This window comes from Neofelis nebulosa, chromosome X (assembly GCF_028018385.1).
Source record: "Neofelis nebulosa isolate mNeoNeb1 chromosome X, mNeoNeb1.pri, whole genome shotgun sequence".
NCBI lineage: Eukaryota > Metazoa > Chordata > Mammalia > Carnivora > Felidae > Neofelis > Neofelis nebulosa.
In genome coordinates, this window is record NC_080800.1 from 98,081,958 (window position 1) to 98,099,047 (window position 17,090).

The 17,090-nt window shown below is 44.3% G+C and overlaps 1 protein-coding gene across 1 annotated transcript; it reads right to left on the reverse strand.

Annotated features, from left to right (window-relative positions):
• Positions 1–594: 594 nt before the first annotated feature.
• Positions 595–17,076, reverse strand: NKRF (NFKB repressing factor). The gene is made up of 3 exons (XM_058713069.1): positions 16,410–17,076; positions 4,661–4,791; positions 595–3,580 (listed from the first exon to the last, which is right to left on the reverse strand). Exons 1-3 carry the CDS (start codon positions 16,673–16,675, stop codon positions 1,623–1,625), a joined length of 2,355 nt encoding a protein of 784 aa, XP_058569052.1. The 5' UTR covers positions 16,676–17,076; the 3' UTR covers positions 595–1,622.
• Positions 17,077–17,090: the final 14 nt, after the last annotated feature.

Here is a 17,090-nt window from a genome sequence, read left to right on the forward strand (position 1 = left end):
CTACCAACGTCAGGAAAGGCCACCCACTGTAGGAAGAAAGGGAGTCAGTGAGAAGCAAACATCACACACAGTTAATCACCGTGGGTGACTAAAAGATGGAGATCCAGGTGTAAAAGTGAATCCCTTTGTACGTTTAAAATATCGGTTTAACTACCATGGACAGCTTCTTCATGCAAAATAGAGGGGAAAGGAAATTCCTGTTTATGGTGGGCCGACTGCATCTCAGATACGGTGCTAAACGTTTTAAGACACTGTGAGCCACCTAACTGCCCTGTCATTTCGTTGGAGTGTTTAACTATCGATATGAATAGTCCTCTCTGAATAGTAATACTGTAAATATTAATACTTGCTCTGAGATGCAAAACCCAAATCACGTAAAAGTAAACAAACAGCCTGAGATCTGGTTGCAGCCAGCAGGCTGGGCCATAGGAAAACGTGACGGGTGACTGGCTAGCTGTTCGTATCTGCCAAGTCCTTTTATGTTCATCCACATTCGCTCTGGGGTGGGAAATATTTTGTGCAAACACCACTTCCCCCCTCCAAAGATCCAAAGTGTCGCCACTAGGCTGCTGCCCGGAAATAAGCACGCCACCATTTTGATCAACTTTGGCTCCTTTTTATTCAGGAAGCATATGCTAATTCTTTTTATACATTTTTTTTTTTTTTACATTCCAGAAATAAGCGAAAATAGCAGTTTTAAATATGTTACAAAGTTGGCTTTTGGGGCTTGGTAAGCTTTTTGAGAGAGGGACCGGCCAACTGACCTTTTCATCAAAGCACCAATGTATCTGCAGTCTTTTACCAAGTTCTACCACGGTTGTGGCCGCCTTGGACGTGCGGTACGTCCAAACCGTGTGAAAAAGCTATAACGGAGAGTTGCTGTGAGTCTCTCTGCAAGGCACCAAGAACAAACAGCTCCAGCTTCCTTTCTTCAGACTGAATCAAAGTTTTTGAAACTTTTCAACTGCTCTCTCAAGTAGTGCTCTCTCAGCATGAAAACTAGAATTGGTTAAAACTCCTATACCACAAGATACAGTAAATCACTTTCAATATTCTGGAAACCACATGGTAGAAGTTATAAATAAAGGAACACTAAAATTACTTTAAGAAAGTTTTACATCATTTAGTCGGTAAGGACATTTACACGTACAGCACAATTTACTGTTAAACATTCTGTAACTGGCTTCACACAAAGATGAAAATAGTAATACAAAACGATCTGACGTTTTCAGTAAGTCTGGAATTAAGACGGTAGTTTTATCGTCGTCGATATCAACTTTATGTATTGTTGCAGATTGCTGTGCTATGCCCTTTCAAATGAGAATTTCTTTCTCGGGGTGAAATTCCATTTGGACGTGTGTTCTTGCTTTGTACAAACTAGTAAAATCTGAGGGACACAGCGATATCAGAGACACAAACGATAACCGCACAGTATCCTCTGCTGAATGAAGCTAATACAAGCGGACCGAATTCTTCGGGTTCCAATACCTAATAAAGCACTATATGAAATGAACAAGGTGAAACATCTTAAGAATGAATATACTCTGCAGTCAGGACATGTAGCATTTCTTTAATTCACAAATCTGCCTCATCGGGCATTTCCAAAATAAATTAGCAACATCTCAATTTGCTTGAGGCATCACAAGCTCGTAATGCCCCACCTGGCCTTCCTGTTTGAGCTGATCTAGGAGGTCTTCCTTCCGTCTCTTTCTACCTACCACCAGGTACCTATCGTGGCCTACCCCATGCGACTTACTCTTAAGACCGTACTTCTGGGCAATCTGATGTATTTGCTTCCGCTCATCGTTAGTCAGCTCCGTAGAAAAAGTCAAATCCGTGTGGCTCTCCGAGCGGGCATAGTTTCTGATGATCTGTTCGATATCTCTCTTGGCGATTTTGTTCACCCTCTCTACATCGAGACCAAGCCCTTCTCGCTTATGCTGCTCTTTGACGGAGATGGGCTCCCGAATGCCCTCGCCAGATTTACCTAACCCGCCACCCGTCCAGCCCATCTTTCTCAGCAGCTGATTTCCTATGTTATCTTCCTTGATTTGTTGTTTGTAAGCCTCCTCTGCCGAGCGGCCCTGGATTTCATTTCTTGAAATCACGTCTTCAATAGCTCCTTTCTTCAAGTTGTTAATGACGGTCGGCTGGGTCTTTTTGAGGGTCTTTACAGCTTCTCCGGCAGCTTCGTATTTGACGGTTTTCTTCACCCCAACTGCTTCTGCGATTACTTCGCTCTCCAGGATCACCTTGCACTTCCATCGGAGGCCCGTCATCCTTTCGTACACGTACTCGACCGTCATCCGGTTAAACTGAGCGGTGTCGTTCAGCGTGCACACCGGGTTCGAAGAATTCTCATAAACTACGAGATCCTTTATATCCTTCTTCTTTCCAGATCCCCTGGGTGAAGAACCTGTTTGGCATTGTGAACTTTTGACAGATGGGTAAGTGGGCTGTGTTTTCTGAAGGATTTTCAAAGCCTCATCGGCAGCTGCGTGCTTACTTGTTTTTTTGGTTCCGTAACCTTCAGCTAAACAGTGATCTTGCAAGAACACTCGACAACGCCACGTGCGATTTGGCATCATCTCGTATTTGTATTCAACTGACATTTTGTTGTATGAGGCAGAATTGTTAAGGATGCCAATGGCATCGTTTGCATTTTCCGTAAGGACAAAATTGGTCCAGTGTTTGGCGGAAGCATTAAAAATCGGCTGCCCAGAAGCATCTTTGGCCAGCACCACCAGCTCTTCTGGTGGTTTCAGAGCTGGAGGAAATTCATAGGAAGGCATGCCAATCTGACACACCACAAGGTCCTCCCCGATCGTGTGCTTGAATTTCCGTCGGACAACTCTAACTTCAATACGTTTCTGCAAGAGTTTTACAGCTAGCTCAGTGGCGCGATCCCTGGACCCATTCTTGCTGCCGGCATAACCTGTGGTTAAGTAGATATTTTGGCATCTAACTTCACAAGCATAACCATCTGTTAGAAGTTTTTTATTTTTGGGGATGTCAGCAGGAGGGATTTCTTTTAAAGGAGCGTATATATACTCAGGATTTGTCTTACATGCCTGAATACACCGAGTTAACATATATGTGTAATTAATTTTATCAGATCCAGAAGTCATCTCTGGATTAGAAAGGTTCTTCCAGATAGTCGCTGTTAATTTTTCAATAAAATACTGCTTCTCAGCTACCACTGACTCAGGAAATGTCTGTGACGGTGAAGGCTCAGGAGCTGACTGAGAGTTTGCCTGCTGTGATGTGCTGCTTGGGGCAGGGTTCCCACCGTCAAAATACATGTTGGCTGTTACAGGCTGGTCTTTTGTGAAAATAAATCCCGATGAATCACAATACTGAGAATTCCCATCTTGTATACTGAAAGAGTCTTGAGTATAATCTTGGTAGATGTCTCTCGGCATGCTGGCAAAATGTGTTTGTTCATTTACCTCTTTTGTTTGAGGGCCATAAGGATCTTCCTGTCTTTCGTCTTTCGAACTACTAGCTACAAAATGTACAGGCTCAAAACGAGGTCTCGCATGGAATTTGGAACCGGCTTGCTTTTTAGGAGGATTTTGACCTACAGAATGAGTGAAATTTACAATTCATTAAGGAGGGAATATTTCAAAAGAAGCAAACAGGAAAAGAGTACCAACTGTATTATTTGCAAGTGGCACTGTCGGTACAAGATACTTCCCATCACAAAAACTTCAGGTCATCTAGGCAAAGGGACTCAAGTGTCAACGGAGGATTCCAGCATAAGGACAGATGTTCCCTGTCCTAAGTGTAAGGGAAGAACCTTGATAGAAAATATGCCACTGCATCAAGTACGCAGGGCACCACCACACGTGACTGGTGGAAACTTTTGTAGCCAATGAGCTCAAGCACAGGTGAAGTGCACTGGGGAAGAGGTAGTTCCAGTACACTCTCACACCACCTGTGCTGAAAAGCGCCCTTCTGAAAACCTGCAAATGGAACAGATGGCTCTGATGCAAAAGAGATGACGGCCAGTGGCGTTTACACAGCCTCTCTCTTTGGTACCACTCACTTTGGTGAGTGACTCTGTGATCGTTCTCTACAGAGCTGTGACTACAACTCAAAGAATAATAATTATCAAAAGACCCCAAAGGTCTTCAAGTCAAAATCTTAGTTCCGACCTATTCAGCACAAAAGGGCGGTTTGCTATGCTTCATTTCTAGAACAAACAGCAGCTGGGAACTAATGATTTATGGGGGACATCAAATGTAAAGCTACGGAAGAACTCTCTGTCGAGGCTATAGCAGACACTAGAGCTTCCTCCCTGTAACACCGTTCAGTAGCAAGCTGGTCCATCTTGGACCCATCCAGGAGGATTTAGTTACTTAGATGTTCTAATGATCAGAGTAATAAGGCTCTTCTATTTGGAGGGAGGTTCCATGGCATGGACTTCAGGGCTAGCATTATAGTGTGACCTCAGTATATTCTTAGTTTTCAGTTCTACTTAGCATCCTCGGGAAAAACAACAACAACAACAACATACTGTACGTAACTAAAAGTTAAAACTCTTTTACGTAAGTCCAATGTTACCCATGTTATTTAAAATCACATACCACGCTCATATCATTCTGAAAAAGCCGTGTCGTTTCTTCAAATCCCACCTTCCAGAAACAAGCATACTCACCATCACATGTTGAGAGGTGACGTTTTTGACCTTTGGAAGGTTTGGACAGCATCAGATCATATGAAGGCATCTCCCCAATATCAATACCTTCAGCCATTTGCAGAATTTTTTCCATCAGGCGTGGGCTGTACCTATTTAAATTAATATAATCTATAGTTAAAACAGACAAGAATGTCGTTTTGAAAAAAGCTGCTAAACAAGCCAATCTTGTAATTGCTCCCAGAGGACCTTATCAACAGAGCATCTTGGCTATAAAACTGAAGAATCTACTCTAAAACATTTACCTATCAAAGGAGCAATTATGTTATTTCATTAGAAGACACAAAACATAAAATCAAGAAGTTTAAGTGGGGGCGCCTGGGTGGCTCAGTGGGTTAAACGTCTGACTCTTGATTTCGGCTCAGGTCACGATCTCACTTCGTCAAATTCAGGCCCACACTACCAGCACAGAGCCTACTTGGGATTCTCTCTCTCCTCTCTCTGTTCCCCTCCACCCACTTGCACTCTCTCTCACTCTCAAAATAAATAAATAAACTTTAAAATATTTAGGGGAAGATCTTATCTTTGATTTGCAAGTACTCATATAGACTCATGATTCATTTTTTTCTATCATATATGTATACTATATGTAAATAACCACTTTCTATATTTACAGAAGTACTAAGAGTGTTAAGAGTGGCTGGGTTGTTAACATCCAGACTGTGGTCTCTGCCATTTCCCACAAAAAGGAACCGGGGTCCTTAGAGGAATGGCTGATTCCAAGTCTGGAGCAGGAAATGTACAAGATGAACGTGGGAGAGATTACTGTGCTTGGAAACAAGAAAGCTATGAAAGACCTCATGGGTTGTGTCAAATGGACTCAGAAGCCAATCTGAATACACTACTACCGGCAAAGTGAGACAACTTGAGCATCAGTAAGGGAATCAAGTCATTATTCTAAAACAGGTAGTATTAAAGGAAGAAAGCAAGCATTTATCTGGAATTTTCCTGTATAAATCGTACCTCTGAGCAACTAAGAAATAATCAGCAACGGCTGCTAAATCTATTAGGTAAAAAGTTGACGGGGAAGAATCCAAAAAACAACTCCCAGAAACATGCTCAACTAATTGTTGACAAAGCTGCAAAAGCAACTCAACAGCGGAAGGACAGCATTTTCAACCAAGGGTGCTGGAGTAAGTGGGCATCTCTAGGCGACAAACAGAACCTCAACCTACAGGCCCCTGGCTGGCTCAGTCGGTTAAGCATCCGACTCTGGCTTAGGTCATGACCTCACGGTTCGTGAGTTCGAGCCTCACATCGGGCTGTCAGCCTGTCAGCACAGAGTCCGCTTCAGATCCTCTGTTGCCCTCTCTCCGCCCCTCCCCCCTTGCGCCCGCCCCAAAAATGAGTACATGTTTAAAACAAACCCTTAACCTAAACCTTACTTCTCATCCAAAAATTCATTTGAAATGTACCATGTACTTAAATGTAAAATGTAAAACTACAACACTGATTTAAAAATACAGGAGAGGGGCGCCTGGGTGGCGCAGTCGGTTAAGCGTCCGACTTCAGCCAGGTCACGATCTCGCGGTCCGTGAGTTCGAGCCCCGCGTCAGGCTCTGGGCTGACGGCTCGGAGCCTGGAGCCTGTTTCCGATTCTGTGTCTCCCTCTCTCTCTGCCCCTCCCCCGTTCATGCTCTGTCTCTCTGTCCCAAAAAAAAAAAAAAAAAAAAAAAAGTTGAAAAAAAAAATAAAAAATAAATAAATAAATAAAAATAAAAAATAAAAATACAGGAGAAATCTTCAGCATCTAGGGCTGGGCAAACAGTTCTCATACTGGACACCAAAGGTATGACCCATAAAAGGGAAAATTGGTAAGAAGGACTTCATCAAAATTAAAGCCCCTGCGAAGAGGATGAAAAGACAAGCTACAGACTGGGAGAGCTATTTGCAAACCACACACTTGACAAAAAACGAGTATCTAGTACAAACATCTCTCAAAATGCAACCGTAAAAAATATGTATTTACAAATGAACAAAAAGACGTGAACAGCATTTAACCAAGAGGACAGGCGCACTGCAAATAAGCACACAAAAAGATGGTCAACACCATTAATCATCAGAGAACATGTAATTTAAAACCACAACGGGGTATCACAACACACCCTCAGAATGGCTAAGTGAAAAACAGCGACAACATCAAACGCTGACAAGGACACAGAGAATGCGGATCATTCATATGCTGCCGGTAGGAGTGTAAACTGGAATGGCCATTCTAGAAAACAACTTGGAAGTTTCTTACAAAATTAAACACACAATTACCACAGGACCTAGCAACTGCACTTTTTTCGGGCCATTTATCTCAGAGAAATCAAATCTCATGTTCACACAAAAACGTGTACGTGAATGTTTACAGCAGCTTTATTTGTAACAGCCAAAACCTGCAGTCAGCCCAAAAGTCCTTCAACAGGTGAGTGGTTAAGCTCTGGTACATACGCACCTCAGAACGCTACTCAGCAATAAAAAGGAACAAACAGATACACACAATATTGCACATGAGGGGCAAGGAAAGGGATGTGCTTATAAAAGGGTCAGGAGAGGGATCCTTGTGACACCCGAACTGTTCAGTATCTTGACTATGGTAGTGGCTACACAAACCTACACATGTAATAAACTGTACTCAACTAAGTAAGTTGAGTACACACATGAGTACGAGTAAAACTGGGGGGATCTGAATAAAATCAGTGGATTGTGAACAAAGGCATTATCCTGATTGTGATATTACACAATAATTTTGCAAAATGTTATCACTGGGGAAACTGATTAAAGAACGCAGGGCATCTCTGTAGTATTTCTTACAACTGCATGTGAATCTACAATGATCTCAATGAAAATTTCAATTCAAAAAAGTTGATGGGAACTTTATAATCTTAGTATCACGAAAAATGAGACAAGCAGACATGTGTCCCCTTACGTGATGACAGGAATTTCAAAGCACTATCTATAAAGTATTCTGGCCCTCTAAATAATCGAACTCAAACCTAATCAAGCCCCTAATTCCCAGGAATATGTTAAACATCACCACGAGAACATAGCCAGCCAAATCCAGAACGAAGGAAACACTATGTGACAATCCAATTTCTTCATCAAATAGCGTGAAAATAAAAAGGACAGGGGAATGGGTTTACAGGTTAAAGCAGACAGATCAACCAAATACAACGTATGGACCTGGTCTGGACCATGAATCAAACAAACCAACTGTAAAACACATTTTGAGGGACACCTGGCTGGCTCAGTCAGTACAGCATGCAACTCTTGATCACTGGGTTGTGAGTTCGAGCCTCACGTTGGGTGTAGAGATTACTTAAAATCCTAAAAGAAATACATTTTGAGACAAATGGAGAAGACTGAACATGGACATTGGATGATTCTAAGAAATTATTGCTCATTTTGTTGAGTGTAAATAATGGCGTTATAACTCTATTTTTAAAAATTCTTGGGGTGCCTGGGTGGCTCAGTTGGTTAAGTATCTCACTCAATTTCGGTTCAGATCATGATCTCACAGTTCATGCGTTCAAGCCCTGCATCGGGCTCTGTGCTGACAGTGTGGAGCCTGCTTGGGATTCTCTCTCTCCCTCTCTCTCTGCCCCTTCCCTGCTCTCTCTCCGTCACTCACTCAAACATATAAACTTAAAAAACATAAATTAAAAAAATTATCTGGTACAGATAGATACTTAAGTATTTGGAAAGTTTATTCAGTTAGAGAGAGAGAGAGAGAAGAGAGAGTGCAAGGTGGGGGCAGAGAGGGAGAGAGAGAATTGAGAGTCTGACGCTCAACTGACTGAGCCATCCAGGTACCCCAAGATTTTAATATACTCCAGACTATCTCCCACAAGGAACGGGGGGCATAATAGATGAAAGGAGAAGGACAGCATGACAGACTGTTGATATTTCCGAAGTCAGGTGATGGGCACGTGGAGGTCCATTAAGGTCTTTTACTTTTGTGTGTTACTTTAATTTTTTTAATGTGTATTTTTGCGAGAGAGAGAGAGAGACAGACAGACAGACAGCACGAGGAGTCAGGGAGGGGCAGAGAGAGAGAGGGAGACACAGAATCCGAAGCAGGCTCCAGGCTCTGAGCTGTCAGCACAGAGCCCGATGCGGGGCTCGAACTCAGGAACCATGAGATCATGACCTGAGCTGAAGATGGACGCTTAACCGACTGAGCCACCCAGGCACCCCAAAACGATTTTTAAAAGGGCTCCTTATAAAGTAGATTGGCTGCTTGACAGACTATCATATAACTGCAGAGAAACAAACATACGGGCTCAAGTGAAGTTTTTGTTATCATGGGGACCTACTCACCCTTCCTACCTTGAGAGCCTTTCCTGGCCAATGACCAAAAGAGAGACTCTGGGTACCATTTGGGAAGAAAGTTCTGAATATGAGTAACTATCACCCCTTTACATGAATAGGTTCTGAACTTGAAGGAGGGTAATGTTTCCCACTTTTGGCACAGCTGGTTCCACACCCATCGGACAGCTTTCCTCGCAAAGCGTAGCATCGAGACGCGGCGGCCTTCACAGACAGATTACCACAAGCCAGCTCAGTCGTAACCTGCACTCTCCACCGATAATTGCTACTGCAGCTGCTACCGGAATTGAAATGCCAAGAGCAACCTTGTGTTCACTTACTCTTACGAAACAGCAGAAAGTAGAGCCTCAAACGCTGTACTTTCTATGTATCACTTCCATCCATATTTGGGAGTTCAATTTCCAAGGTAGAGGACGAACACAAATGACTGTGAAAATGAAAGTCTATAAATCTTAAACCTGAAATGCCACTTTTGCTACCTGAATTGGTACTATACTCAAGCCACTCACCTTGAGTTCCAGGCATACCCTCCAGACCTTCAATTCCAGCCTGATTCCAAATATGCTGTACAGCTGTAAATGGCATGCATCCGGTGCTCATTCCATTCACTTTTGTCTCGGGTTTCTTCCAACAGTAGTAATAATTATACCTACTTGCTGTTCCCTGTTCATTACATCTGCCACAAAATTCAACATCACCCATGGGCTATAAAAATAAACCTTTGCATAGGTTGTGAACACAGACAGCTTAGTATTAGTTATAACACTGAGGAAACCCAACCAGCTCAAATAATAATGGGAAAGACTGTATAGTCCCTAACTCTCAACATTTCAGAGAACAATGCAAATATTAACCTAGAGTCTTTAACAAGACCCTTAGGATTGCATTCCCATAAAATACTTCTTACTTTGTTTAAGTTTATCTTATTTGAGAGAGAGAACAAGAACGAGTAGGGGAGGGGTAGAGGGAAAGGGAGAGAGAGAATCCCAAGCAGGCTCTGCCCTGTCAGTGCACAGCCTGACGGAGGGCTCAATCCCACAAACCGTGAGATCAAGACCTGAGCTGAAATCAAAAGTCTGATGCTTAACCAACTGAGCCACCCAGGAGCCCCTATTATTTTTATTTGAGAGAGAGAGAAAGTGAGCACGAGTGCGTGAGCAGGGGTGAACCTTTTTTTTTAACGTTAAGTTATTTTTTTTTTTTTTTTTTTTTTTTTGGGGACAGAGAGAGACAGAGCATGAACGGGGGAGGGGCAGAGAGAGAGGGAGACACAGAATCGGAAACAGGCTCCAGGCTCCGAGCCATCAGCCCAGAGCCTGACGCGGGGCTCGAACTCACGGACCGCGAGATCGTGACCTGGCTGAAGTCGGACGCTTAACCGACTGCGCCACCCAGGCGCCCCTAACGTTAAGTTATTTTTGAGGGAGAGACCTAGCAAGCATGAGTGGGGGAGAGACAGAGAGACAAGGAGAGAGAATCCCAAGCAGGCTGTCAGCGCAGAGCCTGATGTGGGGCTCAAACTCACAAACCGTGAGATCATGACCTGAACCGAAATCAGACGCTGAACTGAGCCACCCAGGCACCCCAAGAATCTTTAAAAAAAGTTTTTTTAATGTTTATTTATTTTTGAGAAAAAGAGAGAGCATGCATGCAAGCAGGGGAGGGGCAGAGAGCCCAATGTGGGGCTCAAATTCAGGAACCATGAGATCATGACCTGAGCTGCAGTTGGATGCTTAACCGACTGAGCCACCCAGGCACAGAGACAGGAAAGGAGAGAGAGGATATCTTTGTTTTTGTTTTTGTTTTTTTAAGAGAGGGAGAGGGAGACACAGAATCCAAAAGCAAGCTCCAGGCTCCAAGCTGTCAGCAGAGCCTGACACACGGCTCGAACCCATGAATCATGAGATCATGACCTGAGCTGAAGTCAGATGCTTAACTGATTGAGCCATCCAGGTGCCCCAGAGAGAGAGAGAGAGAGAGAGAGAGAGAGAGAGAGAGAGAGAGAGAATCTTAAGCAGGCTCCATGCTCAGCATGGAGACGAATGCAAGGCTTGATCCCATGACCCCGGGATCATGACCTAAGCCGATATCAAGAGTTGGACTCTCAATCAACTGAACCACCTAGGCACCCCTGGTTCCACAAACTGAATTTTTTTTTTATAATTTTTTTTAACGTTTTATTTATTTTTGAGACAGAGAGAGACAGAGCATGAACAGGGGAGGGGCAGAGAGAGAGGGAGACACAGACTCGGAAGCAGGCTCCAGGCTCCGAGCCATCAGCACAGAGCCCGATGCGGGGCTCGAACTCACGGACCACGAGATCGTGACCTGAGCTGAAGTCGGCCGCTTAACCGACTGAGCCACCCAGGCGCCCCCTGAATTTTTTTTTTAATGTTTATTTAATTTTTGAAGGGGAGAGACAGTGTGTGAGTGGGGGAGGGGCAGAACAAGACAGAGACACAGAATCCGGAGCAGGCTCCAGGCTCTGAGTTGTCAGCACAGAGCCTGACATGGGGCTCGAACTCACGGACCGAGAGATCACGATCTGAGCCGAAGTCGGACGCTCAACCGACGAAGCCATTCAGGTGCCCCTGGTTCCACAAATTGTAAATAGGCCAAGCCAGTAAAGCTTTCATTACTGTTTTCCATTATATTTTTTCTGTAGGTGTATATGTATATATATATATATATATATATTTTTTTAATATTTTACTTAGAGAGAGAGAGAAAGCAGAAGAGGGGTAGGGGTGGACAGAGGATCTGAAGCAGGCTCTGCACTGATAGCAGAGAGCCCAATGCAGGCGCTCAAACTCACCAACTGTGAGATTCTGACCTGAGCTGAAGTTGGATGTTTAACGGACTGAGCCACCCAGGCACCTCTGTAGATTTAAGTAACACCTTTACTCCAGAAATTTTAGAGAACCTACCAAGCAAAGCACCTGCAAATTCAACCACTGATAACTTCATTAACATTTTGGAGTTTACTTTTCATTCCTTTTTTTATGCTTTCCATACCACCCCCCCCAAAAATTCCTATCAGATCATCTATATGCAATCTGGTGGGGTGACGGCGTTGTTCTTAACTTACAATAAGTTTTTTCCTACGTCATTACCACATGAGTTTTAATGGCTATACAATATTCTCTTACGGAGAGACCATGATGTAAATAAAGGTCATTAAGGCAAATCTAATCAAGTGATTTTAAGATGCATGCGTATTTATGTCTATTAATTTACCCACTTGATCATAAATGCTTAAAAAACAAAACCAAACAACCTCAGCAGGTTTTTAGAGTTTTCAAAGACAGCTTATTATGTACGAAGCTTTTGGAAATCAGGACATTATTCAAGTCCCCTCATGCCTGGCATACATAAAGAGGATTTATAACAGACAAAAACATTTCACCTTATGAATCTTACATTCTTTTTATTTATTTATTTTGAGAGAGAGAGAGAGAGAGAGAGAGAGCGAGCATACAAGCAAGCAGGGGTGGGGCAGAGAGAGAGGGAGACAGAGAATCCCAAGCAGGCTCCATGCTGTCAGCACAAAGCCTGATACGGGGCTTGAACTCACAAACCATGAGATCATGACCTGAGCCAAAATCAACAGTTGGACACTTACCCAACTGAGACACCTAGGCAGGTGCCCCATGAATTTTACATTTGTGAAAAAAAGATAGGTGCATACTTAAGATCTACAGTGGCACTTGAAATTTAACAAACATTCAGCAATTCTTCCAAAGTTTTATTTATTTATATTTTAATGTTTATTTTTGAGAGTGAGTGGGGGAGGGGCAGAGAGGGAGGGAGACAGAGAATCCCAAGCAGGCTCCACACTGTCAGCACAGCACCCAACACAGGGCTTGAACTCACGAACCATGTAATCATGACCTGAGCCGAAATCAAGAGTCTGGCACTTAACTGACTGGGCCATCCAGGTGCCTCAATGCTTCCAAAATTGAAAAAAAATTATTAAATTGCTCTACTAGGTTCAAAAATAAAAAAAAGCTGAGGTTTCAAAACTAAGCAAAGATCAGAATTCCCAAGTATAAAATTATTTATTCAAAACTATTAATAAGACTCCTAACATCGTAAGTGAATAACACACAACCAGATTATTGATCAATCTTTTGAAAGCTCCCACTCCCACTTCTTTAGCTGGTGGCTGATGCATGGTACCGACGTGCAAAGTTATTTTCACAACGTGAACGCAACTGGCCACCTACCTTCCAGAAATCAGTCTCTTATCAACAAGGAAGAGACAAATAATCAAGGTGGCACACCTGGTTTCATCTTAAGATATATTTTTTCCTATTAACATCTCATCAAAGATCAATAGGCCAGGATTCTTCTTCTGATCCTATCGATGAAGAATGATTGGAAAAGAGAATGCTCCACTTAACCAAACATTCTGCTTTAGTAAATATGGTTGTTGCATTATCTACAGTTTTTAAGTAAAACACTGCACGGTTCCCTAGGCATTCATACAAACAATTCTATAAGTGCTGTATGTGCAGTTGATTAGAAGACTGTGCTAACTTTTCTTTAGCCACAGGACATATCTTAGAAATTGCTTGCAGAAACAAATCTTGAGAGGTTGTTTACTTTTATGAAACAGACAAATAAGAGTGAAGAGAAATAATTTCAGCTATTTGAGCTTCCTGGCTGCCCGGAAAATGATGAAAAAGCTGACTGGAAAACATTGCTTATCCTATAAAGCAGTGGTTCTCATAGTGTGGACTGGTGTCACCTATAAAGCAGTTGTTAGAAATGCTAATTTGGGGGTCCTGCCCCATACCTCCTGAATCAGAAACTCTGGGGGTGGGGCCCAGCAATCTGTGTTTTAACAAGCCTGACAGGTGATTCTGAGGCTTAAGTTTGAGAACCACTGTTACAAGATACTCAAGCTTGTTGTGGGGAAAATCACTACTATTACCAAAAGGAATGAAACATGGTTTGCCTCCCTGATCATGTGGGAGCTCCTCCTGGCTGGGTCTTATGATCAAGAAGTTTTCAAAGCTATCCTTGACCTAGGAGGAGTTATTTCAGCCCCAACTAAAACAGAACACAGAAAGTCCTCCAGTGGGGGAATAAAAGTGCTATTATTTGCAACCTGTTCTAAAAGTCAAAGGACGAACTTTGAACAACAACAAATTAACAATTTAAATTTAGAACGGGCTGTTTCACCATGTATTCTGCAGTTCCTTCGACAAAGCAGTCTTCTCTCATGGAAGAGACCAGAAAATGAGCTCTGCCAACATCAACCTTAACAAGTACTGGAATATAGATTTTACCCACCTGAAGATCACAGCTAACATAAAGCCTGACTCAAGTGGAAAACGGCACTTGGTCCCTAGCTTCCAAGATTCTTTCTTGCCTTTGCCCTTTCTCCTGTATCTATGTGATCAGATATAATGCGAACATTATTCTTCAGTTAAGCTATTTGATAATGTTATGGCAATTCTTGTATGGATGGAACTGACTTAACTAAAATGTGACATGATGAAGAATGATGTCACACACACAAAATGTCCTGAATGCTTGAGCTTTTAACACCAACTACCATTGGCCTGTTTTGTGTTGTTTAATGCCCTAGTTACATAAAGGGCTGTTGTTCTTGGAACGAAATCCTGAGATATAATAATGATGTGACTTGTGTCAGTTACTTGCTCTCACTCCTGGTCCATCCTTCCCAAATATGGCAGCTGTGTCTCAGTGGAAAGAGCATCAGAAGACCTGGGTACTGGCCCCAACTGCGGGACCTTGGAAAAGTCTCTTAACTTCTTGGCCTCCATTGATTTAGCTGTAAAAATGAGACACCACCTAATTCCCAAGGCTGTTGTAGTAAATGAGAGACATAAATAATGAATACATTTTGTACAGTATAAAGCTATATTCATCTGTTCACTCCACACATATACTGAGTGGCTATTACGCAGAAGACACTCTTCTGGGCACTGAGGATAAAGGTGTGAACAAGAAAGGAAAGACCTCTTCCCCAAAGGAGCTCACATTCTAGAGAGAAGGTAAGATTTATTATTAACACAAAGGATAGCTGTTCTCCCCCATGTACATTTTTTCTTCAGGATTCAGATTTCCTGGGACTTTCTATGATATCAAGGAGATCTATAATTACAGGATAAAAGTACATTTTCAACTGCAAACAATAATATTGTTAAGTGAAGGTCAATTAGATTTATCTAAATTAATAACTGAGGCTTCCCCAGTTGTAACCAGTTCCTCCAGTGAAATCATTGTCTCTGGAGGCAGAAATTATACTAACCTAGAGAAGATAGGAAAAAAATAGTGATCGCAAAAAATAGTGAGCAAAACAAAGTATATATTGGATACTACGTTCAACAATTAAGGGTAGATGTGGACAATCCTATTTTTCTGTATCTGTTATGGTCATTCCTAGAACTGAATTGGCTGAATTTGATCTGATCATTTTCCACAATTTGTCATCCTAATAAAAAATTCACCGTAAGCCCTAAGTGTCAAAAAAAAAAAAAAGCCTCTCAAGTCTACCAAAGGAATGATTAGTTTGGGGGGTTCCGAAGGACACAGGTCCAAGAAGTCTTGTTTTGTTTTGTTTTAATGCGTTGGAACCATACTGCAGTCTCCATTGAATGCAAAGAGCTTTCAAAGAGGCCTGTTCAGAACATGCACCAGGTTCTAGGAAAGGGACACGGACACAGACACACACCCACACCCCTAAAACCTCACCCACAGGCCAAATGTTAATCCTTCTGATCACATGTAAGGTGAAAGGAGAGCAATCCATTTTTAGAATAGATATACCCATCTCTTTGTTTGCGTCCAGGCATATTATGCGCAAATCTACACGCAAGGCGGACCCTGCAGCTAAGAGACCTCATACAAACCGCCTCCCCAGCAGAACACAGTAAAACCCCGCCGGGGGGCTGGTGTTGTTTTATTTAATGGGGCTGGAAAGAGGGAGTGGTCAGGAGGAGACTAGCAGGGATCCCTCCCCTCCCCCCGCGCCCAGCAGACCCTCGAAGCCCCGACTGTCGAATATCTCTGCGGCTACCGCATCCTTGGAAGGTCCTACGCAGGTCCGAGATTCTGCTATTCGTCATTTCCCACGCCCTCCCAAACCACCACCACAATGACCACCTCTCATCAGTCGTCTTCCAGGTGCTGCTTTATTTCCATCCCTGGTCCTGGAGGAGCTGCTCCCGCGATTCCCGCACCCTCTACCACCTCGCGCGGCCAACCCCCCGGACCAATACCGAACCCTCTGGAGTCCTCCAGCACCTCCCAATCTCCATCCAGCCTCTAAGTCCTCATCCGTATCCTGCCCCCGTCTCTATCCCGATCCCCATCACCGAGCCCCCTGCCCCGGTCCGTAACCCGACCCTCACACCTTCCTCACCTGCAGCCCAAGAAAACGTGGTTGGTCCAGGCGGCGGAGAGCGCGAGGAGCTGGTCCAGGGCAGCCCCGGGATAGCTGTGCAGGTGCCGACAGATGAAGCTGCGCCGCAGAGCCCACTGCCAGTCACTTTCGTGGCTATAGCGCCACTGCTCCAGCACTGGCTCGGGCGGGGGCGGCGGGAGGGGCGGCAGCGGCGGCGGCGGGAGGGGGGGCAGCGGCGGCGGCGACAGGAAGTCGCCCCCCAACAGCAGACGTCCGCCAGCCATCTTCTCCGCCCCCAAGCAGGGACCCCGGGGATGAAGCCGGCTACCCACCAGGAGCGAGCGGGAACGGGGTGGGGGTGGGGGGGTCGGTGGGAGGGGCCGGGTGAGGAGGGGGTGCGCCGAGGCGCGAAGACCAACTCTCAGGGGACTGGAGTGTGTGCGTGGGGGGCGACCGTTAAAAAGGAAACGGCGAGCACGCGCTCACGTTCCGACGCCGGGGCGCACGCCCGCGGCACTCCTCCAACTCTCGGAGGCGCAGGACGGCGCCCGCCGCAGTCACACGCGCACCGGGGAGACCAGGCCAGGCCCGGTGCTCCGCACCTCCAGCGACCCGTAGACCCACACACTGCGCGGCGACCGGGGGAGACACCAGCACGCACTACTCCCCCTCCTCTGGGTTCTAGCCTACCTACCCGCG